The sequence below is a fragment of the Coregonus clupeaformis genome, chromosome 29, assembly GCF_020615455.1.
Source record: "Coregonus clupeaformis isolate EN_2021a chromosome 29, ASM2061545v1, whole genome shotgun sequence".
Lineage (NCBI taxonomy): Eukaryota > Metazoa > Chordata > Actinopteri > Salmoniformes > Salmonidae > Coregonus > Coregonus clupeaformis.
In genome coordinates this window covers 4,405,704-4,423,816 of record NC_059220.1, presented here as the reverse complement: position 1 = coordinate 4,423,816, position 18,113 = coordinate 4,405,704, and the positions used below count along the sequence as shown (strand labels likewise).

Below are 18,113 nucleotides of genomic sequence, written 5' to 3'. Positions count from 1 at the left end.
CCTCCGGCCTTCCTATCTCTCTTCTTTAGGCCTAGCAGATACCATCACACCAACACATGTGTGGGTAGCCTGTTGTAACACTAGCAGGTTCTCTGCTGGTACATTATGAGCTAAGTGAAGCGGGGGGCGACTGTTTCACACGTGTGTGTGTTTGTGTGTGTGAGGCATGTGTGTGTGTGTGTGTGTGTGAGGCATGTGTGTGTGTCACCCTGTGGCTTATAGTAAGCCAAGTGTGCGCGCTGTGAAGCAACGCTGGAACTACTGATGCGTGAAAAGAAAATGCAGAGCATGAAATTAGCTGACACTCCCAGCGAAATCACTACCACTCCTTTCTTCTCCTCTTCTCTCTCTCTCTCTCTCTCTTATTTTTTTTTCCACATCTGACGTAGAGACCCACCATAACAGTTCCTATATAGTACAGTAGTCCCTATAGAATTAATTATATCCTAGGCCCTAAGGCAGGTTTGTGTGCTTGTGAATGTTTTTGTTATGGGTGTCTGTGCATGCTGATGTTCTTGTGTCACATGGAAAAATATACATCACTCTACCTTCATGCAGTTGAGCAGTGTGTTGTGCCAGTAATATGTGTCTGTAAAATGTTTTGCATTTACATTTTAGTAATTTAGCAGTCATATACATTTTCGTATTTTCTCATACCAGCCCCCCATGGGAATCGTACCTACAACCCTGGTGTTGCAAGCGCCATGCTCTACAACTGTACCACAATTGGACAAGTTACCCTGCCTGACCCCAGTTCTATATTGTCCATCAACATAAAGACCCTGCCTGACCCCAGTTCTCTGTAGGCCATCAACATAAACACCCTGCCTGACCCCAGATCTTTGTAGTCCATCAACATAAATACCCTGCCAGCCAGAACTGTTGGACCCACAGCAGACTGAAACATGCCCCAGAGCTGATGGACCTACAGGAGACTGAACCATGCCCCAGAGCTGATGGACCTACAGGAGACTTAACCATGCCCCAGAGCTGATGGACCTACAGGAGACTGAACCATGCCACAGAGCTGATGGACCTACAGCAGACTGAACCATGCCCCAGAGCTGATGGACCTACAGGAGACTGAACCATGCCCCAGAGGTGATGGACCTACAGGAGACTTAACCATGCCCCAGAGCATTGAATTATTGGTTGGTGAGCAGACCCCAGACCTCACAACCATAAAGGGCAATGGGTTCTATAACTGATTCAAGTATTCTAATTGGTATGTCAAATGTTATGTTCCTTTTGATGGCATTGAAGGCCCTTCTTGCCTTGTCTCTCAGATCGTTCACAGCTTTGTGGAAGTTACCTGTGTAGTTTTTTGTATGCTGTAGGGCAACGTGTCTAGATGGAGTCTGTATTTGTGTTCCTGGCAACTGGACCTTTTTTGGAACACCATTATTTTTGTCTTACTAAGATTTTGCTGTCAGGGCCCAGGTCTGACATAATCTGTGCAGAAGATCTAGGTGCTGCTGTAGGCCCTCCTTGGTTGGTGACAGAAGCACCAGATCATCAGCAAACAGTAGACATTTGACTTCAGATTCTAGTAGGGTGAAGCCAGGTGCTGCAGATTTTTCTAGTGCCCTAGCCAATTCGTCGATATACAGCTGTGGAAAAATTAAGAGACCACTGCACATTTTTCTTAAATCAGCATCTCTACATGTATGACAGCCATTCAATTCCAGTGTCTGTTGAATTCCAACACAGGCACACCTCATTCTACTGAATTAGGTACTGATTTAGTGATCACCTGAACCAAATCTTATTTAATGAGGAAAAGTAGAAAAACCACTGCTGTGGTCATCACTATCCTCTTGCAATAGGACCAGCTGGATGGTAAAAACAGTGCTAATAGTACCTCAAAAGTAATATTAATCAAAAAATAACTATTGACCATGCCAAAAGAGTTGAAAAGGAAAGTTTTGAGTGAGGAAAAGAAGGGTTCAATTCTGGCTTTACTGGCAGAGTGTTACAGTGAGCGTCAGGTTGCTTCCATCCTTAAAATGTCAAAGACGGCGGTTCATAAGAACAAGGTCAAGCAGCAGACATTGGGGACATCAAAGCTACAGACCGGCAGAGGGCGAAAACGTCTCTCTACTGACCAGGATGACCGCCAACTCATTCGAATGTCACTCAGCAACTGTAGGATGACATCAAGTCACCTACAAAAAGAATGGCAAACGGCAGCTGGGGTGAAGTGCACGGCGAGGACGGTTAGAAAAAAGGCTCCTAGGGGCAGGGCTGAAGTCGTGCAAAGCTAGAAAAAAGCCCTTCATCAATGAGAAGCAAAGAAGAGCCAGGCTGAGGTTTGCAAAAGACCATAAGGATTGGACCGTAGAGGACTGGAGTAAGGTAATCTTCTCTGATGAGTCCAATTTTCAGCTTTGCCCAACACCTGGTCGTCTAATGGTCGTCTAATTTGGTGGAGGATCTGTGATGATCTGGGGGTGCTTCAGCAAGGCTGGAATCAGGCAGATTTGTCTTTGTGAAGGACACATGAATCAAGCCATGTACAAGGTTGTCCTGGAAGAAAACTTGCTTCCTTTTGCTCTGACATTGTTCCCCAACTCTGAGGATTGGTTTTTCCAACAGGACAATGCGCCATGCCACACAGCCAGGTCAATCAAGGTGTGGATGGAGGACCACCAGATCAAGACCCTCTCATGGCCAGCCCAATCTCCAGACCTGAACCCCATTGAAAACTTCTGGAATGTGATCAAGAGGAAGATGGATGGTCACAAGCCATCAAACAAAGCCGAGCTGCTTGTATTTTTGCCCCAGGAGTGGCATAAAGTCACCCAACATCAGTGTGAAAGACTGGTGGAGTGCATGCCAAGACGCATGAAAGCTGTGATTGAAAATCAGGGTTATTCCACCAAATATTGATTTCTCAACTCTTCCTAAGTTAAAACATTAGTAATGTGTTGTTTAAAAATTAACATGAACTTCTTTGCAATATTTGAGGTCTGACAACACTGCATCTTTTTTGTTATTTTGACCAGTTGTCATTTTCTGCAAATAAGTGCTCTAAATGACAAAATTTATATTTGGAATTTGGGAGAAATGTTGTCAGTAGTTTATAGAATAAAACAAAAATGTTATTTTTACCCAAACACATACCTATAAATAGTAAAACCAGAGAAACTGATAATTTTGCAGTGGTCTCTTAATTTTTTCCAGAGCTGTATATGTTGAAGAGCGTGGGGCTTAAGCTGCATCCCTGTCTTATCCCACGGCCCTGTGGAAAGAAACTTGTGTTTTTTGCCAATTTTAACCGCACACTTGTTTGTGTAAATGGATTTGATGTTGTATGTTTTTCTCCCCCAACACCACTTTCCATCAATTTTGTATAACAGACCCTCACGCCAAATTGAGTCAAACGCTTTTTTGAAATCAACAAAGCATGAGAAGACTTTGTCTTTGTTTTGGTGTGTTTGTCAATTAGGATGTGCATGGTGAATACATGGTCTGTCTTACGTTAAGTTGGTACAAAGCCAATTTGACATTTGCTCAGTACATTCTTTTCACTGAGGAAATATACGAGTCTGCTGTTAATGATAATGCAGAGGATTTTCCCAAGGTTGAGGTTGACGCATATCCCACGGTATGTATTGGGGTCAGATTTGTCTCCACTTTTGTGGATTGGGGTGATCAGCCCTTTGTTCCAAATATTGGGGAAGATGCCAGAGCTAAGGATGATGTTAAAGAGTTTAAGTATATCCAATTGGAATTTTTTCATTTCATTTAGGATACCATCAACACCACAGGCCTTTTGGGGTTTTAGGGTTTGTATTTTGTCTTGTAGTTCATTCAATGTAATTGGATAATCCAGTGGGTTCTGGCAGTCTTTAATAGTTGATTCTAAGATTTGTATTTGATCATGTATGTTTTTGCTGTTTGTTCTTTGTTATAGGGCCAAAAAGATTGTAGAAGTGGTTTATCCATACATTTCCGTTTTGGATAGATAACTGTAAGTGTTGTTTGTTTAGTGTTTTCCAATTTTCCCAGAAGTGGTTTGATTCTATGGATTCTTCAATTACATTTAGCTGATTTCTGATGTGCTGTTCCCTCTTTTTCCGTAATGTATTTGTTACGTTTACGCCGGGAGTCAGAAAGCAGGTGCAGAAGGTGAGTTTAATAAAGAACAAAAACAAAATAACAAACATGGGAAGCGTACTGAATGTAAGAGACAGTCAATAACACCTAAGGACTGATGAACACAGAGGGCTAAATAAAAGGGGAAGTAATCAGGGAAGTGATGATGCCTAATGATGATGCGCAGGTGTGCGTGATGAAGGTTGCCAGGTGTGTGTAATGATGGGTTGCCAGGTGTGTGTAATGATGGGTTGCCAGGTGTGTGTAATGATGGGTTGCCAGGTGTGTGTAATGATGGGTTGCCTGGTGTGTGTAATGATGGGTTGCCAGGTGTGTGTAATGATGGGTTGCCAGGTGTGTGTAATGATGGGTTGCCTGGAACGATGGTTAGTAAACCTGCGACGTCGAGCGCCGGAGTGGGACTAGACGTGACAGTATTTCTGTGTTGTTTTAGTGATTCACCATAGTGAAGGCATAGGCTCAGGTTTTTGGTTAGATAGGTTTCTCAATTTCTTTCTTAGGTTTTTGCATTCTTCATCAAACCATTTGTCATTGTTGTTAATTTTCTTTGATAGGGAAGCTGAGAGGTCAAATGTGCTGTTTAGGTTTTCTACTGCCAAGTTTACACCTTCACTATGACAGTGAAACCTTTAGTCCAGGAAGTTGTCTAAAAGGGATTGAATTTTTTTTATTTTATTTTTTAAAATCTTTAATTAAAAAAAAAGTTTTTTTTGTTTTTTTTTTCTTTTTTTTGTTTTTTGTTTAAATGGATCAGCTTAATATTGCAGAAAGATGGTATCTTCTATCAATGTAATTGTCTGCATGACTTCCAATCCCCCATGTTTTTTTTTATATATATATATATTTTTATATATATACTCCCCTTTATTACTTTTCAACCCCACCATCCTTTCCCTACTTGGAGTAAATTAGTGAACAACAATGCCCAGGCCTCTACTTCCGGTCTATACTTACTATCTACACCTTATGGACAGAGTTAATTTTACAATAATTCTATTATATATATATATATATATATATATTTTTTTTTTGCTCCTGAACTTCTTCTACTCTCAACCTCTCCGATCATTTTCATGATGTCCATCCGGTTTGCTTCTATATGCCATATCTTTCTAACTGTGCTCTTTCCTAAAAGCTCCCAACATACAACCTATATACTTATTATGGACACAGTATGCTTACATTATTAGCTATCTTTGTTATTATTTGTTGTTATTTGTTATTAGTCCCATCCTTCAACTCTATTCAATACCTCCCATCTATCTCTTAACACCATCCATATAGGATTTCTATTTGCCATATATATTTCAACCGTACTGTGATGTTTTACAAAAGTTCTGAACCTTTCTATTCTCATTGCTTCTACAGATTGTGAATTAAAAATAAACATTTTTGCTAAAAGTATTATTATATTATTGATTGATTGACTATGACTTTTCAGATCACCCAGTAATGCTATCTGCAAGGTTAGTTCCAGGTAAATATTGCAATCCTTTAGCCATTCCTGGACCTGTGTCCAAAAACAAGCTACAAATGGACAGAACCAAAACAAATGATCTAATGATTCTGTCTCTTCACAGCAAAATCTGCAGAGTTGGGAAGATTGTATCCCCCATATAAATAACATTTTATTGGTAGCAAGAATTTTATATAATAATTTAAATTGAAAGATTCAAATTTTTGAATCCGGTGTCGTTTTGCGTGTCAGTTCATAAACACTATGCCATGGGATCGGTACGTCAAAGATCTCTTCCCAACTATTTTGCAATCTATATGGGACGGCTGTCAATCCTTTGGTCCTTAAATGAAACTGGTATACTTTTTTATTTATCACAATATTCTTTAACCAATTATGTTCTTTAATGCAAGGCCGACAGACAATTTCCTTACTTTCTCCCCCTTCCACTTTCCTCTTCCACTTTTGCGGTAAGGCTGCAATTATTTGGTTGTAATTTTGGGTAGAGCAGACATTTCCATATGTTTTTGTTAGCTGCATGTGCGACATAACTCCACCAGTCCTGCCGATTATATCATTTACGAAGATTATACCTTTTTTAAACATTCTGTCAAAAAATAAAGTGTTTTTGTCAATTAGTATATTTGAATTTAACCACAATATTTGTTGCATTATTTGTTCTATCGTTTCTGGAGGATTAAATTGAAATTGCAACCAACTTTCTATGGCTTGTTTTAGAAATAGTGACATTTGGGAGATTATTTCCTTTTCAAATAACTGAAAGTGAGAGGTTGTAATCTGAATAAAGGGAAAAAGGCCTTTCTTGAATATTGGGTGAGACAATCTTACTAATTTGCTTGAGAACCAGTTCGGATTTAAGTATAACTTTTGGATGACTGAAGATTTTAGTGATAGGTCTAATGCTTTAATATTTAATAATTTCTGTCCTCCGAATTCATATTCATTATATAAATATGCTCTTTTAATTTTGTCTGGCTTGCCGTTCCAAATAAAATTGAATATTTTTTTCTCATATAATTTAAAAAACTGTTTGCTAGGCGTAGGCAAGACCATAAGCAAATAGGTAAACTAGGATAATACTAAAGAGTTAATCAGGGTGATTTTTCCACAAATTGACAGGTATTTTCCTTTCCATGGTAGTAAGATCTTATCTATTTTTGCTAACTTTCTATTAAAATTTATTGAAGTGAGATCATTTATTTCCTTTGGGATATGTATTCCGAGTATATCCACATCACCATCAGACCATTTTATTGGTAAACTACATGGTAATGTACATTTTTAATTTTTTAGTGATCCAATACGTAATATAGTACATTTGTCATAATTTGGTTGTAATCCAGAGAGGTTAGAAAATGTATCTAGATCCTCTATGAGGCTGTGGAGGGATTCTAGTTGTGGATCTAAAAGAAAACATGAATCATCTGCGTACAATGACACCTTTGTTTTTAAGCCCTGTATTTCTAATCCTCTGATATTATTATTGGATCTGATTTTAATAGCTAACATCTCGATGGCCACAATAAATAGATATGCCGATAGTGGACAACCTTGTTTCACTCCTCTTGACAGTTTAAAACTTTCTGAGAAATAGCCATTATTTACTATTTTACACCTAGGGTTACAATACATGATTTTGACCCATTTTATAAGAGATTCTCCAAAATTGAAATGCTCCAGGCATTTATATATAAACCCCAGTCGAACTTTATCAAATGCCTTTTCGAAGTCTGCTATGAATAGCAGGCCTGGTTTCCCATATTTTCCATAGTGTTCTATTGTTTCCAATACTTGCCTTATATTATCTCCAATGTATCTTCCATGTAAAAAACCTGTCTGATTAGAATGAATAATATCCGACAATACCTTTTTAATTCTATGCGCTATACATTTTGCTCGGATTTTTGCATCACAACACTGAAGTGTAAGGGGCCTCCAATTTTGTAAATGGACTGGATCTTTATATTTTCCACTTGTATCCTGTTTTAGTAATAATGAGATCAGACCTTCTTCTTGAGTGTCAGATAATCTACCATTTACATAGGAGTGGTTAAAACATGCTAATAACGGTCCTCTTAGTATATCAAAAAAGGTTCGTATACCTCGACTGGTATGCCATCCAACGACTGAAAAGAAAACATATGCTTAAAGTACTTTGTTTCTTCCTTCAAAATATCATTTGGTGAATTATGGGTGACTCCGTCAATTGTAACCAGTTTCATTAAGTTATTTTTGGTAGCATTCCTATGTTGAAGATTAAAAAAGAATTTTATGCATTTTTCCCCATATTCCATCCAGTTTGCTTTATTTTTTATAATATATTACACTTGATCTTTCTTGAATAAGTTTCTCCATTTCTTTTTGTTTTTCCTCTAATTTATTCTGAGCCTCTATGTTACAGTTTTTATTGCCATCTATCTGTTCTGTTAGACTTTCTATTTCCTTTCTTAGTATAAACTCTTTTGACCTAAATTGCTTTTGTTTTCGAGATGAGTACTGAATTGCATGGCCTCTAAAGGCACATTTAAAGGTGTCCCATACAATAAGGGGATTCGCTGTACCTATGTTATGTTGGAAAAAGTCAGTTATAAATTCCTTTGTTCTAATTATAAATAAATTATCATCCAATAGGCTTTGATTAAATTTCCAATATCCTCACGACGTGGAAATTCAGTAAGAGTAATGTATATGCCTATTATATGATGGTCCGACCGCATTCTGTCCCCTATCAACACTTTTTTACTTTTGGTGCCAACAAGAATGAGATAAGAAAGAAGTCAAGACGACTAGCTTGATTCAGTCTCCGCCATGTATATCTCACTAGATCAGTATATTTAAGCCTCCATATATCTACTAGTTCTAATGTATCCATGACATTCACAATTTCCTTAAGAGCATGTGGGTGATTGTTTGTGGGGTGATTTCCTTTTCGGTCCATTGAGCTATATAAAACAGTATTATAATCCCCCACCATAATAATATTGTCTTGAGTTGCTTGCAGGCTTGATAATTTATTATATATATTGTCAAAGAATTGTGGATCATCATTATTTGGTCCGTAAAGGTTAATGAGCCATATCTGTTTATGGTCCAATAACATATTTTAAATAATCCATCTACCTTGCGTATCTATTTGGACAATTTGCACATTTCGGATCGAAATTACTATTAATTAATATCATCACCCCTTTTGAATTTCTTTGCCCATGGGAGAAGTATATTCCCCCCCCCCCCCCATTCTTTTTTCCACGCTACTTCATCTCGAATTGTTGAATGAGTTTCCTGTATACAATAGATATTATATTCCTTCTCTTTGAGCCATGTAAATATTGTTCTTCTTTTGTTATTATCAGCTAAGCCATTACAATTATAACTGGCTATACTTATTTCACCATACACCATAATGAGATACAAGTTTCAAGTCTATTTATCATTATATATGTTTGTAAATTTACCAATAAAAAATTGCATAATGATTGAGTGTCCATATAGCTGTACCGTGATATTTGCATTGCTATGGAGTAACCCTTCAATTGTTCTCCACTAATTCCCCCGCTAAAGCCCCTCCCCATCCCAAGTTGAGCCGTCATCCCAGTGATCAGCATCCCACCCACGTCCCTCCGTATCCCTAAGGCCCCAAGAGGCCAGGACCCATCCATCGAAAACAGCACACAGTGCCACCCACAAAACAGAAGCAGATTAACCGCCAAAAGCATTTCCAATGCTTTCACCTCTATATATATATATATATATATATATATATATATATATTAGGGCTGTCAAAAATAGCGCGTTAACGACGTTAATTAGTTGTTTGCTGTTAATTACGTCAATTTTTTTAACGCATTTCACGCATGCGCAGTGTGACAAATTATTCAGGTCAGGAAAGTGGCTGGGAGCTAGAGGCGAGATGGAGCAAGGTGAGCAAAGTGGGCCTATTGACGGATTCAAATATAAAAAGAATGATGATGGTACAGTTAACAAGTACAAGGTTATTTGCAAGATTTGTAAGAAGGAGTTTCAATTTCACCGGAGCTGTTCAAGCTTGAAGTACCATGTCAACGCCAAACATGCGTTTGCTGGGCCGTCAGATTCAGCAAGTGGTTTGCGCCAGACCACGCTGAATGTTTGCAGGCAATTAACAAAATCAACCTCAGATAATTTGACCAACACAATAGCAAAATGGATTGCAAAGGATTGTAGACCCATTAGCATTGTAGAAGACTCAGGTTTCCTTGATGTTTTGCAAGTGGCGTCTCAAGACTCATTCTATAAGCCACCGTCAAGAGCCACAGCCAAAGACAAATATTATGGTGTGTAGTATGTTTCAGCTTGATTTAAAACACCATTATTTGGCTGTGTTAATAAACAGACATAATATGAAAATTATGTATCTGTGTCCTGTTATTTATCTTTTGGTATGCATTTCAGAAAAAAAAATGGTTAGGATTCAGGTGTAATTGCAAATAGTGATTAATCATGATTAATCCACTGAAAATTCTGATTAATTTGATTAAAAATTTTAATCATTTGACAGCCCTAATATATATATATATATATATATATATATATATATATATATATATATATTCTATATAACTTTTTTATTTTTATTATGCATATCCTATTTTCCATCATTATCAATTAATATGCGTAATAATGTTGGCAGTTCACGCATAGGATTCTAACATATAACCCGGATTGCCATTGTATTACATTTAATTCATTGACAAGCAATTATTATCCTAGCAAATAATTCCCGTGGTCCATCCCATACCCTCCCCCCAACATCCCCACCCCCCCACAACAGATGCCAGACAAGCACACACGCACATACTCATATACTCCAACACACTCAACCCCCCTCCTCCACAATCCACCATAAAATCAGATACTCAACGGCTGTTATGTCCCAGAGCCCAACTCGAGAAATAACTTGATCTACGAGTGCACATACAGTTAAAGCTGATTGAGAAAGCATGCAGATTGAGCAGAAATTGATAACAATGTGAGATTTGATTAATCTACTTAATCTATGTCAAGTCCTAGGTGATGGAGATCAGATCCACCCTCTTCACCTGAGACACAAACACTCTGATCCCCTGTTGTAACCATTTTCCCAAGCATCTCCATGCGGTCAGACCTTTGATTATTTTGTGCCACCTGGGCCACAATGATAAACCCCCTCTCTGATTGTCCGAGTGTGACCCCCTCCCCATGTGTTACTGCAGCCAGTGTTGCCAGCACTGCCACTACCTGGGTGGGCGTACCCCACCGGAATCCCCACCGGCTAGGTAAAAGGTCGTCAAGGTTCTCATTAGCAGCTTTGAGAATTTCCTTGTATATTATGCTCTCCCATCAGGGGGCTCTGGCTTTGTAGGACCAACCCTGCCAGGCAGGCTCAGAATCTTGAGGGGGCGGTGCTGCTCAAGTAGGTCTCTGACCGCATTTATTTCTCTGTTTAGGCTGCATATTCACAGCAGGTTCATAAAATAGATGGGAACTTCTCTTTGGTGTATGGGTCGCTCAGGTGGGTGTCCAGATTATTTGTTGTTGCCTAATTGTTTTTTGGTAGGTTTCCACACTACTTTCGTTCCATCTATAGCATTTCTTAATATTTGTCAGTTCCTTTGGCTTTGATGCCTCTTGATTGAGATTTTCTCTGTTCAAGTAGATTTTGCTGTGATCTGATAGGGGTGTCAGTGGGCTGACTGTGACGCTCAGAGACTCTGGGTTGAGGTCAGTGATAAAGGAGTCTACAGTACTACTGCCAAGAGATGAGCTATAGGTGTACCTACCGTAGGAGTCCCCTCGAAGCCTACCATTGACTATGTAAATATCCAGCGTGCGACGGAGCTGCAGGAGTTGTGACCCGTTTTTGTTGGTTATGTTGTCATATGGGGGAGGGAATGCTGTCACCTCCAGGTAGGTGTTTGTCCCCCTGTGTGCTGAGGGTGTCAGGTTCTTGTCCAGTTCTGGCATTACGGTCGCCACAGACTAGTACATGTCCCTGGGTCTGGAAATGATTGATTTCCCCCTCCAGGATGGAGAAGCTGTCTTCATTAAAGTATGGGGATTCTCGTGGGGGGATATAGGTAGCACACAGAAGGACATTTTTCTCTGTTGAGATCATTTCCTTTTGAATTTCTAGCCAAATGTAAAATGTTCCTCTTTTGATTAATTTAATAGAGTAGGTTAGGTCAGCTCTATACCAAATTAGCATACCCCCTGAGTCCCTTCCCTGTTTCACACCTGGTAGTTTGGTGGATGGGACTACCAGCTCTCTGTAACCTAGAGGGCAACCAGTGGGTCCATCTCCTCTATACCATGTTTCTTGTAGGATGATAATATCTGTATTTCTGATTTCTTTGGTGAAGTCCAGGTTCCTGTTCTTTAGGCCAAATGCAGATGACCTCAGGCCTTGGATATTCCAGGATGAGATAGTGAAGGCTTTGTGTTCCATAAAGTGTCCAATGTTGTTAGTCATGTGGTTTGGCCTCAGACCAGTAAGTGTGAGCAGAGCCTTCTGAGCATCTGGTACATGCCATTGGCTTGGGCTAGTGTAAGAGTGGGTGTTGGGCCTGTTCACGGCCTGGGTGTATGTGTGACTTTCATGTTGAGGCCCTCTTTGCGGTAGTGGGGGGCATGGTGTGGGCAGGAGGGGCATAGGTCTGATCTGAGGGGGCCTGTATTGGGTGTGGGCATGTAGTTCCCTGTTTCAACCATCAGTCATCCATCCTGTAGTTCCCTGTTTCAACCATCAGTCATCCATCCTGTAGTTCCCTGTTTCAACCATCAGTCATCCATCCTGTAGTTCCCTGTTTCAACCATCAGTCATCCATCCTGTAGTTCCCTGTTTCAACCATCAGTCATCCATCCTGTAGTTCCCTGTTTCAACCATCAGTCATCCATCCTGTAGTTCCCTGTTTCAACCATCAGTCATCCATCCTGTAGTTCCCTGTTTCAACCATCAGTCATCCATCCTGTAGTTCCCTGTTTCAACCATCAGTCATCCATCCTGTAGTTCCCTGTTTCAACCATCAGTCACCCATCCTGTAGTTCCCTGTTTCAACCATCAGTCACCCATCCTGTAGTTCCCTGTTTCAACCATCAGTCACCCATCCTGTAGTTCCCTGTTTCAACCATCAGTCATCCATCCTGTAGTTCCCTGTTTCAACCATCAGTCATCCATCCTGTAGTTCCCTGTTTCAACCATCAGTCACCCATCCTGTAGTTCCCTGTTTCAACCATCAGTCATCCATCCTGTAGTTCCCTGTTTCAACCACCAGTCATCCATCCTGTAGTTCCCTGTTTCAACCATCAGTCATCCATCCTGTAGTTCCCTGTTTCAACCATCAGTCACCCATCCTGTAGTTCCCTGTTTCAACCATCAGTCATCCATTCTGTAGTTCCCTGTTTCAACCATCAGTCATCCATCCTGTAGTTCCCTGTTTCAACCATCAGTCACCCATCCTGTAGTTCCCCTGTTTCAACCATCAGTCATCCATCCTGTAGTTCCCTGTTTCAACCGCCAGTCATCCATCCTGTAGTTCCCTGTTTCAACCATCAGTCATCCATCCTGTAGTTCCCTGTTTCAACCATCAGTCACCCATCCTGTAGTTCCCTGTTTCAACCATCAGTCATCCATCCTGTAGTTCCCTGTTTCAACCATCAGTCATCCATCCTGTAGTTCCCTGTTTCAACCATCAGTCATCCATCCTGTAGTTCCCTGTTTCAACCATCAGTCATCCATCCTGTAGTACCCTTTTGTCCCACTGGTTGTGTCTTGAGGATCCAAGCTCCAGAGAGGGTAGGAGCAGCCTACATGGAAACCCTTAAAGCCCAAACTGAAGGGAACAGCTTGTGGGCTATTGAGCCTGTGTGTAATTAATGGCCACAGTGAGAGGGCCTGTGTCTCAGCACTTTCTTTTAATGAAGGTCGTTGACATTCAAAGCCCACAACACAAGAGTCTGGTGAGGGGAGAACGGCTCATAATAATGTCCGGAAAGGAGCAAAAGGAATGGCATCATGTTTGATGTGTTTAATACCATTCCACTGATTCCGTCCCAGCCATTACCACGTGCCAGTTCTCCCCAATTACAGTGTCACAAACCTCTTATGGCCAAAACACACACACGATGGAAAAACCTGAGTGTGTGTGTGTGTGTGTGTGAGTGTGTGTTATGCATACATACCTGTCTTTGTCTCCCCTCTTTTGTAGTATTTTAACTCCAGTCTGGTTGTTAGTGCTGTCTCTACCCTGGCTCCCCTCTGACCTCTCCAGCCTGGTTGTTAGTGCTGTCTCTACCCTGGCTCCCCTCTGACCTCTCCAGTCTGGTTGTTAGTGCTGTCTCTACCCTGGCTCCCCTCTGACCTCCTCTTGTCCTCTCTATTTGATCACACCTTACCTCGGTGAGGATAAGGGACTGAGGTCTGAAGAGCCTACTGATTTGAACTGACTTACTTTTGCTAAGTCTCTTTGGATAAGAGTGTCGGCTTGCTAAATGACTGAGGCTCATTGTGTGTTCCGCACACCCTGTCGCTCCTTCACTCAGACTAACCCTGACCTGTAGTAGCACAAACACACTCACACACACACACACACACACACACACACACACACACACACACACACACCACCCACCCCCCACCAACACCCAACCCCCTCCACAGAGCCAATGCCTACCTGCTTGTCCTCCCCCTGTCCCCCTCCTGTCTCCCCGTCTCCCCCTTCTCCCTGTCGCCCTGTCTCCCCCTCTGTCTCCCTGTCCCCCCGTCTCCCCCTCTTTCTCCCTGTCCCCCCGTCTCCCCCTCTGTCTCCCTGTCTCACCTGTCTCTCTAATTACAGGCCCATTACATCCTCTGCCTCCTTGAATCCCATGTAGACTCATTGTCGGCGAGGGATATTTGCGGCAAATTGCACAAACAACACATGAAGGCAAGACTGTTCTGTTCCCTCATCCCAGCCCCTCTCCCTTCAGCTCCCACTCCAGCACCAGTCGCTATGCAACCAGCCTGTGTTGACTGAGAACAAACAAGTTGCTATTCGTGAGTAGCTAGATGCTAATAATCTAATAACAAGAAACAATTATAAAACAACAAAAGTTATCAATAGACTATCTTCATATTTTGTGACTGTGTGCCGGGACAACTAATAATAATGTCACTTACTCGATAGACAGCTGTCCATTCGGTCCATCAGGTATGGGATGTCTCTATAGCTGCTCCTGGTAGCCTGTCTACTGGCTCCGCTGATTCAGCCTCCCTCTGGTGCTCGCTCAGCGTCCAACTGCACAAGTTCCTCCTCCGTAAATTCTGGCTCGAATAAATATGGCTCTGAATAATATTTTTGTATTCTTCTTCTACCTCAAAGTCGTGATGTTACGTTTTGATACCAGAGCTCAGAGGCATCCGTCGAAATCTCTAACCAGCTAACTTCGAAGCAGTGTGCCGATGCGTGTATCATTTCAACGTCATCAATGACGTTCGAAGCTTTGTTTGATCACATGCTTTTTCAAACCACGTGTTGCAAAATGCGAGATCCCACTGATTTCGCTGTGGTTCCGGTGCTTTCTACGATTCCAAGCTGCTTTCAAACACTGACCTCTTCTAGACACCGTACTTACAAATATAGTTAGGATTATGTACTAATAAGTTTCACTTGACTGGTAGCTTAGCAGATAGAGTAGGTAACTATAGAACGTTTAAGGACGAGAGGATGTACGGTTGAATCCTGTTGATGGCACACTTTCTGCAGAACTGTTGTTCAAATCATTTGTTTTTATTTAGTATAGTATAAGCTTCTGTCTTAAGCATCCTAAATAATGCCATAGATTCAGTTTTTGAAAACTAATACACTCAAAGGCAAAAAAAGGAAGCAAATGATAGATTCAAACCTGGTATTCCAAAATAATTATAGGCTATCAAAGCCAACTACTTACCGCTGCGCCACGGAGTTTCGATTAAAGCAGTTGAGAGAAAAAACATCTGTATCTGATAATCACATGCTGCTCTTTATTGCTGGCTAGCTGATGTCGCTAATGTGCCTTGTGAACAGATAATGAAGCTCTGAGTAATGAACCATTTTTCTGCACAATTTGGGTGAAAGCAACTAAGCCTTCACAACGCCTCGGGTTTCCCGTCACTACCTCAAAGTCCGACAGGATGTAATGTTAAATGTTTTGTTGATTTACCAATAAGCTAGCTAGCTACTTTAGCTACTACAATACGCAACAGCTGGCTGCCTCCCGCAAATATTTTCTTCACAAACCCACACCAAGTCTTGCGGGAAGAGAGCGCAGGCAGAACCCAAATTAGTCTGTAAATTAGTTGATAGCATCTCATTTAATTTGTTTTGCTGCCATGTGCAGCAGCAGTACAGAACCATCACCAGACCGACACATTCCTCTCTTGCTAGATTACCAATTACACTAAAGAACCCAAATTTGTTCTTTTTTTCCCAGACCAATTTTTTTTTTTTACAATTCTATTGTGATTTAAGCATTGACATGGACTCAGGACATCCAATTTCATTGTTTCTCTATGAATAACTGTAATTTGGAGAGTGAAGATCCAAGAAAAATACAACCGCGAAATTAGAATTCGTGAAAATACAAAAGAGAATTTGGGAGGGAGAAAAAAAAGATTTTATAGGGTCCCACTAGAGTTGTTTATTAACCATTATTATACTCTTGTAGACTAAGGACCCGGGGACGAGTTGCAGGAGAGAGGAGAAGAGAAGAATGTGCCTATTTGAAAGCTAGAAAAACATTTGTGGCTTGCGATAAGGAGAGAGAGGGAGTGATGGGGCTGGGGATAGCTGCAGATAGCTAGAGTGTGTGAGTGTGTGTGTGTGTGTGTGTGTGTGTGTGTGTGTGTGTGTGTGTGTGTGTGTGTGTGTGTGTGTGTGTGTGTGTGTGTGTGTGTGTGGCCCATCAGAAGGAACAATGTAGTTGGGAGATAATATGCTAAAGTCTCTGTGTGTGTGTGTGTGTGTGTGTGTAGCACCCATGTTTAGAGAGAGTGGGCTGTAGCCATGGCGCTGACGAGGATCAGCCTATCCCTGAGCAGCGCTGCCTTCACGCCCCACAATAATCTACAACGCCATGGCGATGGGAATTCTACTGCTGCTACACTGCCTCCAGTGGGGTGGAGAACTGCAAGAGGAGAGAGAGGAGGAGAGAGGGAGAGAGGAGAGAGAGAAGGTGATAAAGAAGGCGAGAGAGAGACTCCCTCTCTCTCCTCCTCTCTCCCCTTCTCCCTTTTCCCCTATCCCATCTATCTTTCCCAGGGAAGGAGAGAGATGGGATAGCGGAGAGAGAGGAGGAGAGAGAGGAGGGGAGAGAGGGAATGAGAGAAATGGTATATCGGAGAAGGGAGAAGAAGAGAGAGGAGGAGAGAGAGGGAAGGACAGAGATGGGATAGGGGAGAAGGGAGAAGGAGAGAGAGGGAAGGAGAGAGAGGGAAGGAGAGAGATGGGAGAGGGGAGAAGGGAGAAGGAAAGAGAGGAGGAGAGAGGGGGAAGGAGAGAGATGGGATTTCTCTCCTCTCTCCTCCTCTCTCTCCTCCTCCATTTCTCTCCTCTCTCCTCCTCCTCCATTTCTCTCCTCTCTCCTCTCTCTCCTCTCTCTCCTTCTCCATTTCTCTCCTCTCTCTCCTCCTCCATTTCTCTCCTCTCTCTCCCTCATCCTCCATTCCTCTCTCCTCCTCCTCCTCCTCACTTCCCTCTCTCCTCTCTCTCCTCCTCCATTTCTCTCCTCTCTCCTCATCCTCCATTCCTCTCTCCTCCTCCTCCTCCTCACTTCCCTCTCTCCTCTCTCTCCTCCTCCATTTCTCTCCTCTCTCCTCCTCCTCCATTCCTCTCTCCTCCTCTCTCTCCTCCTCCATTTCTCTCCTCTCTCCTCCTCCTCCCATTCCTCTCTCCCTCCTCCTCCTCCTCACTTCCCTCTCTCCTCTCTCCTCCTCCTCCATTTCTCTCCTCTCTCATCCTCCTCCTTCCCTCTCTCCTCCTCTCTCTCCTCCTCCATTCCCTCTCTCCTCTCTCCTCCTCCTCCATTCCTCTCTCTCTCTCTCTCTCTCTCTCTCTCTCTCTCTCTCTCTCTCTCTCTCCTCTCTCTCCTCTCTCTCTCTCATTTCTCTCCTCTCTCTCCTCCTCCATTTCTCTCCTCTCTCTCCTCCTCCATTTCTCTCCTCTCTCCTCCTCCTCCTTCCCTCTCTCCTCCTCTCTCCTCCTCCTCCATTTCTCTCCTCTCTCCTCCTCCTCCATTTCTCTCCTCTCTCCTCCTCCTCCTTCCCTCTCTCCTCCTCTCTCTCCTCCTCCATTTCTCTCCTCTCTCCTCCTCCTCCATTTCTCTCCTCTCTCCTCCTCCTCCATTCCTCTCTCCTCCTCCCTCCCATTTCTCTCCTCTCTCCTCCTCCTCCATTTCTCTCCTCTCTCCTCCTCCTCCATTTCTCTCCTCTCTCCTCCTCCTCCATTCCTCTCTCCTCCTCCTCAGTACCCGACTCTGAGAGTGTGTT

General features: G+C 42.0%; 1 protein-coding gene across 1 annotated transcript in view; it reads right to left on the bottom strand.

Moving 5' to 3' along the window:
- Positions 1 to 12,322, bottom strand: part of LOC123482209 (adhesive plaque matrix protein-like) — a 37,043-nt gene extending 24,721 nt beyond the window's left edge. The window contains exon 1 of the mRNA XM_045209035.1: positions 12,206 to 12,322. Coding sequence (XP_045064970.1) covers positions 12,206 to 12,322 — 117 coding nt within the window. The remainder of the gene's footprint in view (positions 1 to 12,205) is intronic.
- Between the last annotated feature and the right edge of the window lie 5,791 nt (positions 12,323 to 18,113).